This window comes from Aristolochia californica, unplaced genomic scaffold, assembly GCF_029961685.1.
Source record: "Aristolochia californica isolate CCGP_79_NKW_82.1479 unplaced genomic scaffold, dmAriCali1.0.hap1 SCAF_15, whole genome shotgun sequence".
Taxonomy (NCBI): domain Eukaryota; kingdom Viridiplantae; phylum Streptophyta; class Magnoliopsida; order Piperales; family Aristolochiaceae; genus Aristolochia; species Aristolochia californica.
This window is the reverse complement of record NW_027181826.1, coordinates 2,390,019-2,410,189: the sequence shown is the minus strand read 5'-3', so window position 1 is coordinate 2,410,189 and position 20,171 is coordinate 2,390,019. Positions and strand designations below refer to the sequence as shown.

Sequence of the window (20,171 nt, the reverse complement as noted above, 5' to 3'; positions counted from 1 at the left end):
ATAGCCTGTGATGACGCTTTAAAATATGCTACAAACTCTGCTTCTATGGTAGAAGTAGGAATCAAAGATTGTTTTACACTTTTCCAAGAAATGGCCCCTCCAACTAATAAGAAAACGTATCCCGATGTCGACTTTCTCGAATCAAGGCAGCCAGCAAAATCAGAGTCTAAATATCCAATCACTTCCAGATGATCAGATCGTTTGTACATAAGCTTGTAGTCTTTAGTCCCTTGAAGGTATTGCATGACTTTCTTTGCAGTTTTCCAATGGTCCAAATCGGGATTACTTTGATATCTGCCCAACATTCCCACTGCATATGCTATGTCAAGTCTTGTGTCAACCTGAGCATACATTAAACTCTCAACTGCGGAAGCTTATGGAATATTTTTCATTTGTTCCCTCTCTAAATTATTTTGTGGACCTTGTTCCAAACTTAATTTGTCACATTTGACATTAGATGTAACACAGATGAGCAATTATTCATACAATATCTCTCTAGAATTTTGTTGATATAGGATTCTTGAGGCAATCCTAATGTCCCTTGGGATCTGTCTCTATAAATCTTTATGCCTATGACATAAGCAGCTTCGCCCATATCCTTCATACCAAATTTCATCGAGATAAATTGTTTGACCTCATGAATTAATCCTAAATCACTTGGAGCAAGTAGAATATCATCTACATATAGGACTAAGAAAATTATTTTGCTCCCACTGACCTTATGGTATATACATTGATCCATGATATTTTTCGTAAAACCAAATGAAGAAATAATATCATGAAATTTTAAATACCAGTGACGGGAGGTTTGTTTTAATTCATATATAGATTTGTTAAGTCTTCAAACCAAGTGATCATTCCCTTCTGAAATGAAACCTTCTGGTTGTTTCATGTAAACCTCTTATTCTAGGTCTCCATTGAGGAAAACCATTTTCACATCTATTTGATGTAACTCCATATCAAAATAAGCTACTAATGCCATAATTATCCGAAATGAATCCTGTGAAACAGGAGAGAAAGTTTCATGATAATCAATTCCTTATTGTTGAGTAAATCCTTTGGCTACAAGTTTTGCCTTATATCTTCTAATATTGCCTAAAGAGTTTCTTTTGGTTTTAAAAACCCATTTACAGGCAATGGACATCCCCTCTTTAGGCAATTCAACAAGATACCATACTTGGTTTTTAGTCATTGAATCCAACTCTTCTTTCATGGCATCATTCCATAATGTAGATTTTTATCCACTCATAACCTGTAAAAATGTAATAGAATCATCTTCAGCACAAATGTCCATGTTAGATTCTTGAAAGTACACTTCATATTCTAAAGAGATTGCAAGTTTCTTAACTCTTTAAGATCTTCTTAATGGTACTTCAACATTTTCAGGTTGAGAATGTTGAGAAACCTGATTTATAGGAATATCCTCATGATGAGATGGTTCTTCAACTATTGGTTGTACTTGAATAATCGAATCCTGATGATTATCATGAACAACAACCAATCTATGTGAAGTTGTAGAAGCAAGTGGAGTACTTGTATGCTCCTCAAAAACTAAGTTTCGAAGTTGGCTATTCCCACTAATCTCATCATTCTCAAAGAACCTTACATTCTTAGATTCGACAATTCTTGTCGAACGAGATGGACAATAAAATTTGTATCCCTTGGAAATGAAATGTCCACTGAATGTTCTAAAGTTTAACTTTGTCTCATGTGGATTGTAAAGCCGAACTTCAACTGGACAATCCCAAACATGTACATGCCTTAAACTAGGTTTCCAACCTTTCCATAACTTGAATGGCGTTTTATGAACCGCCTTGGTTGGAACCCTATTGAGTACATAGACTACAGTTTTGAGAGCTTCACTCCACAAAGGCAATGGGAGATCGGAGTTACTAATCATACTCCTTACCATGTCTATTAATATTTGGTTTCTTCTTTCAGCTACACCATTTTGAGATGGTGAGCCAGGCATTGTGTATTGTGGTACAATACCATGTCCTCTTTTAGTGTACCTTCTCTTGGCCTGTTGGCAACTAGAAGTTTTTTTTTTTTTAAATATTTTTGTCCCATCCTGATTAATCATTTAAATATAATATTTATTCTGTGGGGTTAAATTATTATATCTCCATGATAAATCACATTTTTTATGTCATTACTTTATGTGACTAAACTTAATGTCACTAGACATTTGCATAATTAAGAATGATGTGGCAATTACTCAATTATTCAAACATATACCATAAATATGACATAAAAATAATTGACTAAAATGAATGTCAATTAATAATCTTTATATTTAAGTCAACATAAAATATGCATAAAAAATTGATGTATGCATAAAACCTAGATAAATTTTGCACAATTATTGAAATTACATAAAAATAAATTACTGCAATTTTAATATATATTTTATGTGTATCCAACGATAACACAAAAATCCAACTAGTCTTTTGGTCACAGATGCTTAACTTGTGTTTAGCACACGGGTTCGAATCCCCGCAAGAGGAGGGTTTTTTTAATCTGTCGATCGAGTCGGGTCGGCCAGCTCGTGGGTTGTTCGAGTCAGCGAGTTGGAACAGGCAAGCTGAAAAGATTCAACCCGTCTGCACCACGACTCAGCCCGTCTGAGCCAACCCAATTGACTCGTTAAAGTCCGAGTCGCGTCAACTCGTCTGAGTCATTTCATTTAGACCGATCTTGCGCAACCAGTACGGCTCAGCCGAGCCAACTAGTAATTGAAATAAAACTTTCATACCTAAGTTTCAATTTTTTTATATACGTGCGTTGGAGGTCGTCTTCAACCTCCAGCCACGTGCAAAGAGAACGCTCAACGACCACATGCGGCCCTCTGTCGGACGTCTTCTCCCGTTGAACATCGGACGCCGTCGTTCGACGGTGACGCACAGCGAGATGACGATTGGCTCCACAACACCGACGCTCGCAGCGTACGCAGAGAGATTCTCTCCACGAAAATGACTCCATATCAGAGAGGGGTGCTCATGTAGGATCATTTTAATGAATTTCTAAAAGCATATATGAAATTCATAAACCAAAATCGTACCTCCTGACATGGCGTCAACTTCCGGCTAACAGAGCTTCTGGGCATTCGTCTCCAGCGAACAGAATGTCTCGTCGATGGCAACGTTCAGGCATACCTCTACTAGACCAGACCTCCTTTTATAGCATCCTCTCCATCAAAGGAGACCACAAAACTGAGGAAAAACTGTAAGGTTGTAACCGGTGACCACCATCAATGGAAAACCATCCGACGGATGGGTCACTTAAGTGACGGAGCGTGAACCGTCTAGGTGATGGTTCGTGAAATAAAGATTGTGACGAACGCAAAGATGAAGCTTCCAATGGCCATTGTAGCTTCCACTCCCCAACCAATGGAGAGCAGACTGAAATAGTAAGAGGAAGGAAACCAGAGTAAAGGCCAAACCAACTTTGAGGCAGTGAACCTCCCTCCTTTAAGTCGTCTTCTGCGATCTTCTTCACAATCTTAACGCCATTAGTCATCTTCGGCTTGCCATGTTGCCACACTCGAAGGAAGAATCCGCCTGCTCTTCGCTTTCCGTTCCAATTGCCATAACTCTCAGACGGGAAATTTGTTTGCATGAACTGGGGAGAATGCAATAAAATAAGCCCCATAATTAAGAGAGAGGGAAAGGAAGGAGCGGAGCCACCCGAACATTCTGGAGATGCACTATTGGCTTGAACGGTTTCCAAAAGTCATGGACGATTCCTTGTATCATGTATCGAGCATGATATTAGGAACAAGGGACATTTAAAAAAAATTGAAATAAAAAATTTAATTTGGTAAATGTGGAATATTCAAAGTTCTTGAATTGGTCAAACTCTCCACTTTTGCATGATCTTTCAACCTTATTTTGTTACTAGATAAGTGGATTGGGTTGTTATTGATTGGGTTTTCTCATACCTAACCCTGACCCCAACCCTAGCGTCACCCAACTTATTGCCATCATAACTTCTACAAATATGCATATAGTGTTAATAAATTATTATTTTTATCTTCTTTAATATTTTTTTAACCTACGTTTCACTAGCGTGATGAGTTTGAAGAAGAATAGGGATAATGATTTTTATAATGATTTGTCATTTTTTAAGTTACTTATATTTAACTCTAATTTCAAAACAAATAATTATTTAATTTTAGATTTTATTGTTATATGATCAAATACTATATTAAACTAATAAGTTGAAACTATATATCAATTTAGACAAATATTTATTTTTTATTATTTAAAAATATTTAAAATTAAATAACAAATGTAACTTTTATAATATTATGTAACAAATGAAATTTTACGTTTTCATTTTTTTTATTTTCTTAATATAAAGTAATTATAATTTTTAAAGATGATTACAAGTAAGTTTTTTTTTTAGTGTTTTCTCACTATAACTATTCACTTTCTCAAAGTTAATATTATCTTCTTTCCATTGATTTTACTTTTTATCCACAGATAATCCAATCTGGTCATGAGCAGCAAATTTTGAACGGAATCTCAACATGGGCCTGTTAGTGCATTGTGATTCACTTTCACTAGGGAAAGTGGCTCCAAAAGCATTAGTGCATTGTGTAAGTGGAGAGAGAAAGTGAATCACTCGTTTAACTGAAAATACGAGAGAAAATGAATTTCTTCCATGAGACTAGTGAATTCACTTTCACTCGACGCTTGATGTTGAGATTAAACTAATTCAATTGGATTTTAATGGAAATACTCATATTATATTATTATTAAAATATATTATTTATTTATTATATTCATGACTTTTAATATTATATTAAATTAATAATATATGAGTGATAATTAAGATATCGTGAAAGTAAGATTTTGAAAGTATCTAGAGTAAATATTTTTTGTTTAAGCATTCTATTTTATAAATAATTAAATTAATATATTTATTTTAATTTGTAATTATTGTATTAATTTAGATTAAGAAAAAATATTTTTTATTTTATTAATAAAATACAATATATATTATATTAATAACGTTTAATAGTATATTAAATTAGTAATTTAAGAGTGAGAATTTAGATATTGTAAAAGTAAGAATTAGATTAAGTATCTAGACATTATAAAAGTAAGCATCTTTCTCTAGGTATATTATTTTTTATATTTAATTAATTTAATATTTGTATTTAAAATTTTTATATTAATTTTCTTATTTTATTAATTAAAATTTTAAATAAAACTATCTTAATAAATAATATTTTATTAAACTCATTCTCTACTTTCTACCAAATTTTTCATTCAGCACACTAACCCAAAAACAGTACTTTCCACTGCACTTTTTGGGGTAATTCACTTTCAAAGTGCGTTAACCCCCCTCCCTAATGTTTATTCCCTTCCACAAAACCCCATCACCATCTCCTTCATTTTCTTCACTAAATCCTTCGTAAATCCGTCCTGTATCTCTTTGTTGGAGAGAAAATCCCTCCAGTATTTTCCTCTCGCAGACGCCATTGCCGACTTCACGGCCTCGCACAGATCATTTTGGGTGAAAAACCCGTCCTCGTCTTTCCGATTCACCTCCACTCCGGCCTTCAGATCCCAGACTACGAGCTTCGAGTTCAAGAACTGATCACCCTTCTGCGGGAGGAGAACGAGCTGCAGGTCGCTGATCAGCCCCTCGATGATGGAGCTTAACCCCGCATGGCAGACAAAGTATCCGACGCTGGGGTGGGCCATGATCAGCTGCTGCTGCACCCAACCGGTCTTCACGATCCCCTTCTCCTTCACCTTCTCCTGGAACCCTTCCGGGAGAACCTCCTTCAGCATAGACTCCCCGTTTTCGGGAAAATTTAGGACCAGAATGAAGGGCGAGCCCGTCATCTCCAGTCCCCAGGCCAGCTCCTTAATCTGGTCGTCTTTCAGAAACGTTTCGCTCCCGAACGAGCAGAAAATGACGGATTTCTCCGGGAAGCGGGACAGCCACTCGGCCAACTGATTGTCCAACTCGCCGAACGGCGGTTCGGGGACGACTGGACCTGTTAACAGAATTGGTTTCTTGTACTGGCTCTGGACGTATTTGACGTAGGGACCTTCCATCTCCATACACGTCTTCGACAATATGGCGTCGCAGACTTCCATGCAGGCCGTGACCCTGTCGAACACACAGGGCCCGGAGAAGCTCTTGAACAGGTAAAGGAAGTCGCGGGATTCGTAGGTTTTCAATGTCGGAAAGGTCGTGTTTTCTAGCCCCGGCGGGGGCCCTTTGAGGTCCTCGGCGGTGGGGGGATGGCCGTCGATTAAGCGGCTCGGAACCGTCAAATAAGCACTAGAGATGGCGCTGAAAACCGAGAAAAAGAGGGATTTAACGCCGAGTCTATGAGCGATGGGAGGAAGCCACTGCATACCAAAGTCGAACAAAATGACGTCTGGACGCAGATTGACGAGGAGGGTTTCAATCTGGGGTGCCATCTTGTCGGTGGCGAGCTTGAGGAGCTCAGCCATGGCGGGAGTCACCTCGGCCGTGCTCTCGGCCCCCGGAGGAAGGCCATCGACCGCTGGAATCTGGACAGGCACCATGGCTATCGGGTGGCAAGGACTGCTCTCAAGCGCAGAGCTGATGCGGGGTATGTTGCCGGGGGCGGAAAAGAAGGAGACCCTGACGCCATGGGCGGCGATCTTGTTGGCCAGCTGCACAAAGGGACCGATGTGACCGAAGGCGAACCATGGGAACATCGCGACGTGGAGGGAGACCTCCGATGCAGCTGATCCATCCCTTGCGACGGCGACCATTTCTTCCTCAGTTGATTCTTCTCTATTGAGTTTGTTATGTTTGATGTTACTGGGAGCGACAATGCGTAGTTCTTATACGCCCTTTCCACTTGAACCAAAACCAACCCAAAGCTCCCAGAAACTGGAAATTGGCTTCTGAAAATTTGTATTAGCATTAAATTGTATGTTTTGATCTATAAGCTTTAATTTTTTCTTTCTGGACGAGTGGAGGGGTAGTTGCAGAAGCAGCTCCACGTGAAACCAAAAGCTGACTGTTGAGTTAGGTGGTGGTTGTGGAGAGGAAAGGAAGAAGCCCACCCCTACCACCAAATGCTCCTGAAATGGAAGCCAAAGAACAAAGACGGTAGCAATGAATAGCTGGCGAGAGTCTATTCTCTACCGAAAATTTTGATAATTCTTGGGTAGAGAGTATTTTATTAATGTTTTTATAGCAATGCTGCTTTCCACCGAAAATTTGAACTTCACAGGGAAAACATAAAAAAAAAAAAAAAATTTAATTTTTATTAAAATTGATTTTTCCATGTTTAATTTGAATACAGTAAAAATATTAAAAATTAAAATAATTAATTAAGTTATAAAGTAAAATAAAAATAACAAGAAAATACATACAATAAAATCCCACTTTTTATAAAGGTCTTTTTACCAAATTACCCAATTTCAAAAACATATTTCGATAAATGACTACACTATGAACTTATTTTGAAAAATAACCAACTTTGATCGGTCCACTATATATGTACAGTCAAAAGTGATACGTAAACATTGACTGATTACGTGTCACATGTCACGTAATCAGCACTGTGTGAGTAGATAAACACATCGACAGCCACGTCACAATTCTGACCCGTCAGCAACCAAATAAGAAGCCATGTCATTAAATGATAAAAATTTGAATATTTTTTTAATTTAAAAATCAAATTTATGAATACACTTTTTATACCTTATATATAAAATAATAAATTATTAAAACATATAATAAATAATTAAAAAAATAACTCTTACTTATTTAACACTATTTGTTATCTATTAAAATACTTATTAATTAAAAATAAAATTTAATGTTACACTTTTATTACTTTATATTTTAAAAAATAAAAAATAAAATAAGTATACTAATTAATTAAAAAAATTACTAACATATTATCGATTTAAAATATTTATAAATATAAAAAATCTTACTCTTACCCATTTATTATGGATTCAAAATATTTATAAATTGAAAAAATCTTACTCTTAAGTCTTACCCATTGATTATAGATTTAAAATATGTATAAATTGAAAACATTATACAAAAAAGTTATTTTGGAGTTTAAAATACAATTTATTTGTATACTTTTTATCACATTATTTACAAAATAATAAATGATTAAAAAATTAATTAATTAATTAAAAATCTTACAACACCTTTTATTATTGATTTAAAATATTTATTAACTGAAAAAATATGAAAATTTTATTTGATTTTAAAAAATAAATGTATCGGTACTCTTTTTATTACCTTATATTTAAAATAATAAGTTATAAAAAAATCTTACCCTTACCTATTTAACACCTTTTTATTATCGATTTAAAAAATATTTTAATGATTTTTTTTGAAAATTTTAGTTTTGAGTTTAAAAATCAAATTTATCAATACATTTTTTTCAAATTTATCTTTACACTTTTTATTACCTTATATTTAAAATAATTAAAAATAAAATAAATATACTAATTAATTAAAAAATCTTACTCTTACTTATTTAACACATTTTATTATTGATTTAAAATAATTTTTAATTTTTTAATTGAGAGGGGGGCGTTGAGGGCGAGACAGAGCGGCGGTAACAAGGGAGCAGTGGGGAGCGGCGGCAGCAAGGAAGCAGTGGGGAGCGGCGGTAGTAGGGAACGACGACAACGGGCACTGCGAGAGGGGGCGAGAGGAGAGGAGAGGAGAGGAGGCCGAGGCCGAGCGGCTGTAGTAGGGGAGCAGTGGGGAGCGGTGGTAGCAGGGACTACGAGAGGGTGAGAGGAGAGGGGGCGAGAGGAGAGGAGAGGAGGCCGAGGCCGAGCGGCTGTAGTAGGGGAGCAGTGGGGGAGCGGTGGTAGCAGGGACTACGAGAGGGCGAGAGATAGAGGGAGAGAGGAGAGGAGAGGAGGTCGAGGACGAGTGGCGACAGTAGGCACTGAGAGAGGGGGCCGAGAGGAGAGGAGAGGAGAAAGATCAAGTGGAGAGAGATAGAATGAAAAAATAAGAAGTGAGGGCTTATGTGGCGCGAGATGACAGGGCAAAGAGAGGGTTAATAGATAATGACGTGGCATCTTACCTGGCAAATGACGTGTCAGAATAGTGACATGGCAGTCAATGTATCCATCTACTCACACTATATTGATGACGTGGTGACACGTAATCAGTCAAAGCTTACATGTCACCTTTGATTGTACACATGTACAGTGAGCCAGTCAAAGTTGGGTATTTTTTAAAATAAGTTCAAAGTGTCGTCATTTATCGAAATATGTTTTTGAAATTGGGTAATTTGGTAAAAAGCCCTTTTATAAATGATATAAAAAGTTTACAAATTATATAAAAATAATAAAAAACTATAAACCGTTTGTTAGAGGATCTGGAGGAGGATGACTTTGAGTTTGCATCTGTTGAAAGAACCAATGCATCTTATCTTTGAACACCTTCATCTTATTTTTTTAGTCATTTCATCAATTATCCAATCGTTCTTTGGCAAAATGCTTAGACTCCTCTGCACGACGCTCAAGCACCTCAGTTTTACACTATACATTTCTTAGCTACACTTGAGTTTGGGTTAACACCTCTTTAGTCTACAACAACTCCTCCTCCATATGTATAAACATAAATATGTAGTTAAGAGACGGATAAACCTTTCTTTTATCTCTCTTTCTCTCTTACTTTTGATACTATACATGAAGACTTACTGACCTTTATTCTCTCTCATTGTTTTCCAATTCTACAAAAAAGATTATATTTAAAATTTTCACAAGATTTGTCATACTCACAAAAATTAGGTAGTTCTAAAGATCACAACGTATCCATGAACAATAAGATAAAATAACTGATAACTCAAGGTGATAAAGTACCTTTTTTTAGATATTTTTTCCACCTCTATATTTGCAGTTGCACTGAAAATAGTTGAAGTACCAAAAACTTTGATAATGAACTAAGATAACCACTTAAATAATATTAAAAGGTAAGGATTCAGAGTAAAAGAACTCCTTCCATCTACTATGTAATTTATAGGAGTAATTTCCAATTGCAGAGTAATATGTTGGACCAATTTCTATAATAACAATTTTCATGATTTGAATAAGAGATCTAGTTGGCTCAAACTTGTCATGCCTTCTAAATAAATCAGAAATAGAATTTCACCAACGAAAATTTATTAGATTATGAGGAACGAAAAACCCATACTTATGTTAAGTTGGTGAGATTAAGGGTGTGTTGAATCAACCCTATCTCCTTATACTAACATGACTCTTTATCATAGCTCCTGATCATTTAAGTTGAAGTTCCGCCAAACAGTTAATATTTTATGCCTAATGTTATGAATTATTATTTGTTGTAACTACACTTTCGTTAAACATTCATATTAGTACAACATTATTTTCTTATTAAATTGGAACTTAGATCCATATTTTGCCCAAAATTACTTTCATATTATGCTTCAAATTAGTTTGGTAATATGTTGTTTATTACTTACATATTATGCGGAAAAAAAATATCATATTATCTTTAATATTAGTTTCATATTTAGTTGATACTAGTTTCATATTATACTCCACTCTTAGTTTTATATTATAATTGTATTAAATTAATATCATATTATAATCAGTCCCGTGAGGTGGAGCTGGTTCTGTACACCGCCATAAGAGCTAAGAGCTCTTGTTGTACCGTCAGCCTGCTGCTTGACGAACGCCGTCTTCGCTCCCGAGAAACCAGAGCGTGAACTCTGGCCGTTGCTACTTTGTGGTCTTGCCTCACCATCGGGAATCCTTGTTGACATAAACATGCATTAACACTTCTTTCATGTAACAAAAAATCATACACCAAAACCAATTAATTTATACAAAATTAAAATGTGATTAATTCATAGTTTCTTACTTAATTGTCTACTTAGTCACATAATAACACCAACAACTAATTATACATTAATTATTCATTTACTAATTAAATAGTGTTACTTATATATTAAATAGTAATGATTAATTATAAACTAAGTATTCGATCATCAACTATTAGTTATTCATAATTCACTAATTATGATTAATTAATTTTTAAGTTTGATTAATATTAATGCATATACATTAATTAGTTATTATTAATAAATTATGACATAGTCATTTAGTCATTAATAGTTTATAATCGTCAATGTATAAAAGGATTTAGTCCCCAAAGTGACACTATTGTAAGTACAGTAACGAAAGAAGCAACATTTCAAATGATGTTAGATCTTACAACCAATTATGTCCTCTGATTCTGCACTTGGTGTTTGACGAGGACATTTGGCCTTGTATTATCACGATGGGGTTCAAAGATGGTTGCAAAGTAGCAACAAGGATGACTGTCTATTGCTACTTTTACTACATAATTCCAACAGGGCTTCATGTTAAGTTCATGTTTGAGGCATTGGGAAGGATTAAGATTAGGATTATGAAGTTGCAGTAGATGTCTACTTGGTGTAAATTCCATAATGACTTCAAGAAAATTTGATAGAGTTGCGACAAAAATTTTACTTGTTGCTATTTTTGTGAGGATTTCAGGAAAACTTAGCTCTAAAAGATTTTTCCAATGCTTTCTCCCCTCCAAAAAGTACTCTCCTCTCCAAGAGGGAGGGGGGGGGGGGGGGGGGGGGGGGGGGGGGGGGGGTGTGAACCGTCCCATCTTTTTTCTCTTCCCCTTGTTTAGTTAGACATGCAAGGGGAACAAAATACTTCTGAAAACCTTTTATCTTTCTACGAGAGTATACACCTCATCTTATCCATTTGAAATAGTGTCACATCTTCACGTTATATGGAGCTTTCCTGTAACAGATGTGTTACTCATGTGTCACCTCCTTAGCTTGGTGGAAGTATCTTGTAATGTCTTATGTCACCATCTTTGTTTATTTGGTTTTTACGCGACCTTATTCTCTTACTTGATTTTGGTATTAGCCTCATTACAATCCGCTTCATCTTAACTATCGATTATAAGTTATGATCTTAATAATTGATACAAATTTTGACCAAAACTCCGATTTTGATAATTGACATACTATATATAAAACCTTCATAGTTTGATTGTTGAGAATTTTGATTTTGACCATTGGTCGACTGACGATCAAGTTCCTCAGCCTTGGTTGTTGATTAATGTTGACAATTTGGACCTTCGATTAGGGTTCTAACTGTGGTGATCAAATTCTGATGCATGCATATAAAGGCATTAGATGATTCAAGTCATTCAATTAATTACCCAATTTATCAAATGTTAGACATAACTAAGCTGCAATTTAAAGAATGCTTAACAAAAACACAAATGATTAGTACTCCAAAATCTCAATTCAAGTATAAAATATGCTTGAATTCATTAGTAAGTGATTAAAAATGGGTTTTTAAATTCACAGTTTGTTTTTCATTGCCCATTATGGGATTATGTATTTGATGCCCTTGATATGAGGAAACAATATGTCAAAGAGAAGAAAATTCATAGTATTTGAGGTGGGTATTTATCATGATACTCTTAGATGGTCATCCCAACTGTTGGATGGATTACTTATTTGATCTTATTGAAGATTAGACAAAAAGGAGCTAAACCCTAGTTTAAAGCATCAACTTAATCATTTTAATAACACTAATTGATTCATGAAAAAATGACTATGGTATTCATGATGATATTCTCAATAGACATAAAAACATTAAGGTTAATAAAATGGGTAGGGATTTAATAAAATGATTTCAATTAGATCGGAGGATGTGAAGAGTAGGAATTTAAGGAGAAAAGTATTCCTTGAAGGCCAGTATTAAGGTTAAGGGCACTAACCACGGACAAAAGGGCTTAAAAACATATTATCATGGTGCTCTTTATCATCACTCACCACCTATACTAGAAAAAAAAGAAGCTAAATTTGATCAATAGTTTATAACATGACTGTTCAAATTCGAACCCTTTGGCCCACACACCCCGTTCAAACCTCTCTTGCCTTGCCTATAAAATTCTCTTGAGGATAGTAGCCTCTCCACCCATTGTTTGGAACCCCTAGAAAAGAAAAAAAATGAGAATTTAATCATTATTATTCCCAAAAATAGTTAGTGAAAATGAGATAATGATAAAATTCTCTATTTCACTAATTATTTTTGGGAATAATAATGATCAAATTCTCATTTTTTCTTTTTTTTTCTTTTCCACGAGGTTACAAACAAACCCTTAAGTCATGCATTGTCACCTCTACAGGCAATGTATCCAATCTAGCTGCAAAAGTTTGGGGAAGTGGAGTTTTTCTAACTGGGATGAAGTTTGATTTGATTCTCTTAAGAAAAAAATTAATTTTTTTGTAAAAAAGGAATTTCAGTTAATTAAAGGCATCAAATTGATTTGATTAATTGTAGGTACATCATTTTGTTGTATTGAACATTAAACATACTCATCTAGATCAGGTAGACAATGTTTCTGATTCTTCTCTCCAACGGCAATGATAAGGCCTTCTGTCTTATTCCCAAAATGACTAGGCACTTTAAATATGTTTTTCCCAACTAATAAATTTAAGATATTTGTACTTACTAATTCATCTGAGATTATTCCTTAATACTCTCCGAGAATAATATTAAAACCTTCTATCTTGGTTGTAAAACTACAAATAACTACTTTGTTTTTCTCTCGTTCTTTTGAGTACTTTTTTCCTGCGTTTTTTATGTTATCTCATCTCTATTTTGATGGAAGAACCCGGAAGAGAAGATACAGGAGTTAAAAACTATAGGAAATGACATGGGATATGGAAAGGCTTGATGGTCTCCTGGTCAAGTGGGTGATAATTTGGAAATTCATCTCGACGCCGTTGTTGAAATGAGACTCGCTGACGCGACCACGAGTTCTCAACTCAACGCTCCCGTTGTGGGAATTTTGAAATTCACCCCGACTCGACTGCCCATTTGGAGAAAGCACCTCAAGGCTCATTTCTGTTCGAAACCAGCAAGTCCTCCTAAAACCCTACAGACCGAAAATTACGGGAAGGTCCTCCAAAACCCTTCTCCCGTTACCGCAGTCTTTCCCTGCTGCGGTTTCTCACCTCATCCCCTGATCACAAGTTGCTCTATCGCGCTTGCAGCATGCCCTTCTCTTGGATCTCTTGGCTTTAAAATCTTCGTGCTGTAAGCATGTCGGTGGCGTCTAGAGGTCTCATATCTCGCTTCCGGCTGCTCTCCATCGGCCCAAGAACGTACAGCTTTAGGGGCTTCAGTGCGGAGGTAGTTGCCTTGGAAGATGAATCTGACGGAGTTGCTGTCGATCAGGGTTCCAGGGTGATGAAGCCCTTCTCGAAGCGCACAGGAGTTATCGCGGTTAAATGTGGTATGTCAGCTCTCTGGGATAAATGGGGAGCCAGGATTCCCATTACGGTCCTGTGGGTGGATGATAACATTGTCTCGCAGGTGAAGACAATGGAGAAGGAGGGGATCGCCTCCTTGCAGGTACCATCTCGTTCGTGCTGAAGTGGATTATTTATTTATTTATTTATGTTGTTTCTTTATTGGATTCGGAGTCTCAGACTGATCGAACACTGCTGTGTTGTGATTTCTAAGCTTGTTAGTTCATTTTATGGAACATGTCTTTGCATCTTTTTTAAGATTTCGGTTCTTCTTTGGGCTGTCATGGTATTTATTGAGCTCAATTATCATTCTCGTCCCTAGCAGCTTGGAGTTTTTGTTGGACTAATTGCTTGCAGTTGGCGGTATTTATTTGATTAGAATAAACGTCTTCTTACTGGATTTAGAAGAGAATTGACTGTGATTATTTGGTCTATGGCGTTAGTTAGATTGGAGCTGGGCAGAAAAAGGAGAAGCACTTAACGAAGCCGGAGATGGGTCATTTTAGGGCTCAAGGCGTTCCTTTGAAGAGGAAGTTGAGGGAATTCCCTGTTACTGAGGATGCACTTCTACCTGTTGGTACTTCAATCACTGTTCGCCATTTTGTTCCTGGTCAATATGTTGATGTAACTGGAATAACACGGGGAAAGGGTTTCCAGGTACCTAACATTGATGTTTCTGCTGTTTCTGTGACTATAATTGAAGCATAAGAAGGATTTAATTTGATTTTTTTTTTTTTTTTTAGGATTGCTGCTGATGACTAGATATATGGTTGAACATTTTTACTCTGTTTATTTTTTAAAAGTTATTTCCTTTATCATATTCTATACATTTCAACATTGAGCTTTCAACAAGTGGGTTTTGGCAGTTAGAAGGAATCATTAAATAGGGTTTGGCAGTTAGAAGAAACCATTATGTTTGACCTATATTTTCTGACTGACAGCTGTACCGTTACTGGTAGGGCAGTTTCACAAGGAAAGATCAGATTATCTGAAAGCTCAATTGGGCCTTTAGGGCCACTATTAGAGCATGCAGAACAACTTTTTCTTAACACTGTCTGTCTGCTTACGAATATCAATATCAATGCATATAGATATTTCTTCATTTTGGCGATATTCCTTAAAGATCTTTCTTGTACAAATGGCAACTAAAAAAAAAAAAATCCTTCATGGAGATTAAGAGGGCTTTTAATGAAGCTATAGATTTGGCTGACAGTGTATCTTGCTGGAATCGTGTCTTGAGATCAGCAAATTGTTTGGCTGACTCTTTTGCTAAAGAGGGGACTTCCTGCCAATCATTCATTGTTCATTTGGTTGTGTAGCTTTATCTTTGGTCTTTTAATTCAAATACACTCTTCTCAAAAAAAAAAAAAAAAAAAAGCTGACAAACATTTGAAATTGTTACTGTTATAAAATTCTGGTAGACTCTTTTACTGAAAGACAAACTTATTGTCATATCATGCAATCCATGCATTGTAGTAAGAAATGTTGTGAAGTATCAAAATGCATGGCCATTTCTTAAACAGGAAATACGCACTTGGCAAGCAGAATTTACCAGAATGCCTATATAGCTTGAAGTTTTTGTGGCATGCAACTATTGCAGTATTATCATGTCTTAAGTTGGTTAAAATGTGCAAGGGTTTCTTGTTCAATCCTTGAGATCTTGCAGTTTGACCCTTATCATTCTGTATTCATTACATCTTTCAAAGTTAAGCCATTTTTCTGGGAATTGTTTTGTTTTCCATGGAGTTCATGTGTTGAAATTATCGACAATCACTCTTAGTGGTGAGTTTCTGAAGTAGATGATGGTGGCAATCGTAAAATGCATGCACAATCATTGACAAACCTAGCAGAGATTTTATTTTTTCAGATTTCTTTTCTGTTAACCTTAACTTTTTGCCTCTCAACTATTTATGCTTGCTATATGGAAGTTGTATATGATGTGTTAGTCCCTCATGTCACGGTTTCCTCCTCCAAAAGGGTGATCCAGGTCCAAAAGGGTGTTGGAATGAATATGTAATAATGCTAGTTTCTAGGGATTTCTGCACACATAATCCTTTGTATGTTTTAAGTTGAAAGCCAGCGTACTGCTATTTCAGACAAAACCTCGTTCTTGCGCAGATCTATACATGGGTTAATAATCAACTAGGACATTGGGAAGCCTTAATATTATCCAGTGTGGGGTTTGTTTTTGCTCTAAAAATAAAGTTAAGTTTGCACCAAAGAATCTCTCTTCAACACTGACATAAGTGACGAATTTCAGTTATTGTTGTAGTCTGATCACTCTTTTATATTTTACTTAAATTTGTATTCATCATGGACAGGGTGGTATGAAAAGATGGGGTTTCAAGGGAATGCCTGCATCTCATGGTGTATCACTAACGCATCGTCACATTGGTTCTACTGGTCAGCGAGACACTCCAGGCAGGGTATGACATCTGGTGGATACTAGCTGAAAGTTTTGCATATATTCCAAAAATACAATATTTAGCTTCAATAGTGCATGGGTATTCTCTATTGGTGCTTAAGAGGGTTGTAGATCATCCTGGAAGCAAAACTGAAAGGAAATTACTTGGTTCTGGATCAATTTTGTATAGGTGTTCAAGGGCAAGAAAATGCCTGGTCGAATGGGCGGAAAGCAATCCACGGTCAAGAATGTCTGGGTCTATAAGATAGATCCGCAAAGGAATTTGATGTATGTCAAGGGCCAAGTAAGTGTCTACTACTTGAAAACTGTCAGATTCATTTTTTTGTTTTTATTTATAACAGATAAATTGGCATAGTTGGAGGTCCATTCTATAATCGCCACTTAAGCACTAATCTGCTACTTTGATTTGCTCAGGTTCCAGGTGCAGAAGGGAACTTTGTATTCGTAAAGGATGCCGCTTACATGGTTCCTTCTCGGGATAAGTACAAAAATAAAAAATACGAAGACATATCGCTCGAGAAAAAGCTTCTGGTTTACAAGAAATTCGACATTTCTTTGCTTCCATTTCCAACCCATTTTACTTCACCTGATGAAGATTCATCACAATTAGAACCTCTTGTTGCTGATATCGGGGATGCAGATCCTTTCATGCCTGCAGACTAACAATTGTGAATGGATCTTGTTCTTGCTTTTCGCTGAAGAGCAGCTGGCACACAATTTTACTTTGAATTACAGGTAGAGATCAATGTTTGAAGGGCTCTTTTGTTTATTGTCAGAGGGCAGCATTAAGGAAGGTCATTGAGGAGGGGTTGTTTATGTGGGGTTTCTTTTGACCTATGAGGAAGGCCTGGCATGTGCTTATGTGGGGTTTATCTGGGGTTTCTTTTGACCTGTGCTTATGTGTGGTTTCTCTTATGGGATTTTTGGAGAAAAGAATAATGACAAGAATATAACCATCCCGAAGTTTTGGAAATGTTCAAGTAGTGGAATGTTCTCAAAAGTAGAATGTAATTTTAGAACTCTGATCAAGACAGGAAGAATTACAATCTCAAATGATGGTCAATGGCAAAGATTACAGGAATTTGATCATGAATTGGCTTAAGTTTAAAGTCAAAGCGCTTGCCAATTAAAGCATGGAGACAGTCCACCAATTGTCAAAATTAGAGTTCCGATCAAAATTGGGATCTATTATTGAGATCAAAATCCAATCTCCACTTAAAAGTAAAACGTGACATTGTTTTAAATAAATAAAATGAAGTGTTACAATCTCATGGTAAGAAGAATAAGTCTTGCCACATGTATTTATCTCTAGTACATTATTAGATTAAGGGGGGCTTAGTCCACAATGAAGTGGAATGAATTCTCTTTGCATTACGGGGGGTTAGTCTACAATGAAGTGGAATGAATTCCCCCCGCATTACTTAGTTCATCCCATTTATGGCATTAGTCCAGAATGACTTGAATTGAAGTGAGATAACACCATTTCATTCGCTCAGGTAAAAACGGGGGAAAATTGTTTCCTACCTATTTTGCGAATCATCAGCTTTCCACGCGCAACGAGCGTTGCTTCTTCCTCCCCCTCTCCGCTATTCTGTTCTCCCTCTCGTCAGCCTCTCCAGACCCAGAGCCCCCTCGGCCTCCCTCTCTTCCCCCCCTCCGCGATTTTCCTCCCTCTGCCCCCACCTCCTTCGGCCGTCCTCCCTCTTCCCCCACCTCCGTCGCAAAGCACGAGAGGCTCTGTCGTATAGCCCCTCGGCCTCCCTCTCTTTCCGCCCCCCGTCGGCCTTCCTTCCTCCCTCTCTCGACCTCCGTCGCAGAGCACGGGAGGCTAGAGCCCCTGGGCCTCTTGGCTTCTCTTCTCTCTCGGCATTTTCCCCGCATTACTTAGTTCATCCCATTTATGGCGTTAGTCCAGAATGACTTGAATTGAAGTGAGATAACACTATTTCATTCGCTCAGGTAAAAACGGGGAAAAGTTGTTTCCTACCTATTTTGCGAATCATCAGCTTTCCACGCGCAACGAGCGTTGCTTCTTCCTCCCCCCCCCCTCCGCTATTCTGTTCTCCCTCTCGTCAGCCTCTCCAGACGCAGAGCCCCCTCGTCCTCCCTCTCTTCCCCACCTCCGCGATTTTCCTCCCTCTGCCCCCACCCCCGTCAGCCGTCCTCCCTCTGCCCCCCACCTCCGTCGGCCGTCCTCCCTCTTCCCCCACCTCCGTCGCAAAGCACGGGAGGCTCTGTCGCAGAGCCCCTCGGCCTTCCTTCCTCCCTCTCTCAAATGATGGTCAATGGCAAAGATTACAAGAATTTGATCATGAATTGGCTTAAGTTTAAAGTCAAAGCTCTTGCCAATTAAAGCATGGAGACAGTCCACCAATTGTCAAAATTAGAGTTCCGATCAAAATTGGGATCCATTATTGAGATCAAAATCCAATCTCCACTTAAAAGTAAAACGTGACATTGTTTTAAATAAATAAAATGAAGTGTTACAATCTCATGGTAAGAAGAATAAGTCTTGCCACATGTATTTCTCTCCGGTACATTATTAGATTAAGGGGGGCTTAGTCCACAATGAAGTGGAATGAATTCTCTTTGCATTACGGGGGGTTAGTCTACAATGAAGTGGAATGAATTCCCCCCGCATTACTTAGTTCATCCCATTTATGGCGTTAGTCCAGAATGACTTGAATTGAAGTGAGATAACACCATTTCATTCGCTTAGGTAAAAACGGGGGAAAGTTGTTTTCTACCTATTTTGCGAATCATCAGCTTTCCACGCGCAACGAGCGTTGCTTCTTCTTCCCCCCCCCCCCCCCCCCCCGTTATTCTGTTCTCCCTCTCGTCAACCTCTCCAGACGCAGAGCCCCCTCGGTCTCCCTCTCTTCCCCCCCTCCGCGATTTTCCTCCCTCTGCCCCCACCTCCGTCGCAAAGCACGGGAGGCTCTGTCGCAGAGCCCCTCGGCCTCCCTCTCTTTCCGCCCCCCGTCGGCCTTCCTTCCTCCCTCTCTCGACCTCCGTCGCAGAGCACGGGAGGCTAGAGCCCCTGGGCCTCTTGGCTTCTCTTCTCTTCTCTCTCGGCATTTTTCCCGCATTACTTAGTTCATCCCATTTATGGCGTTAGTCCAGAATGACTTGAATTGAAGTGAGATAACACTATTTCATTCGCTCAGGTAAAAACGGGGGAAAGTTGTTTCCTACCTATTTTGCGAATCATCAGCTTTCCACGCGCAACGAGCGTTGCTTCTTCCTCCCCCCCCCCCCCCCCCCCTCCGCTATTCTGTTCTCCCTCTCGTCAGCCTCTCCAGACGCAGAGCCCCCTCGTCCTCCCTCTCTTCCCCACCTCCGCGATTTTCCTCCCTCTGCCCCCACCCCCGTCAGCCGTCCTCCCTCTGTCCCCCACCTCCGTCGGCCGTCCTCCCT

General features: G+C 37.7%; 2 protein-coding genes across 2 annotated transcripts; one reads left to right on the top strand and one right to left on the bottom strand.

Moving 5' to 3' along the window:
• Positions 1-5,228: 5,228 nt before the first annotated feature.
• LOC137951963 (anthocyanidin-3-O-glucoside rhamnosyltransferase-like) lies at positions 5,229-6,842 on the bottom strand. The gene has a single exon (XM_068798965.1). The coding sequence runs from the start codon at positions 6,765-6,767 to the stop codon at positions 5,364-5,366; it is 1,404 nt and encodes a 467-aa protein (XP_068655066.1). The 5' UTR covers positions 6,768-6,842; the 3' UTR covers positions 5,229-5,363.
• A 7,099-nt stretch (positions 6,843-13,941) lies between these two features.
• LOC137951607 (large ribosomal subunit protein uL3m-like) lies at positions 13,942-17,734 on the top strand. The gene is made up of 5 exons (XM_068798386.1): positions 13,942-14,432; positions 14,777-14,986; positions 16,651-16,755; positions 16,924-17,037; positions 17,169-17,734. The coding sequence occupies exons 1-5, from the start codon at positions 14,121-14,123 to the stop codon at positions 17,415-17,417; spliced, it is 990 nt and encodes a 329-aa protein (XP_068654487.1). The 5' UTR covers positions 13,942-14,120; the 3' UTR covers positions 17,418-17,734.
• Positions 17,735-20,171: the final 2,437 nt, after the last annotated feature.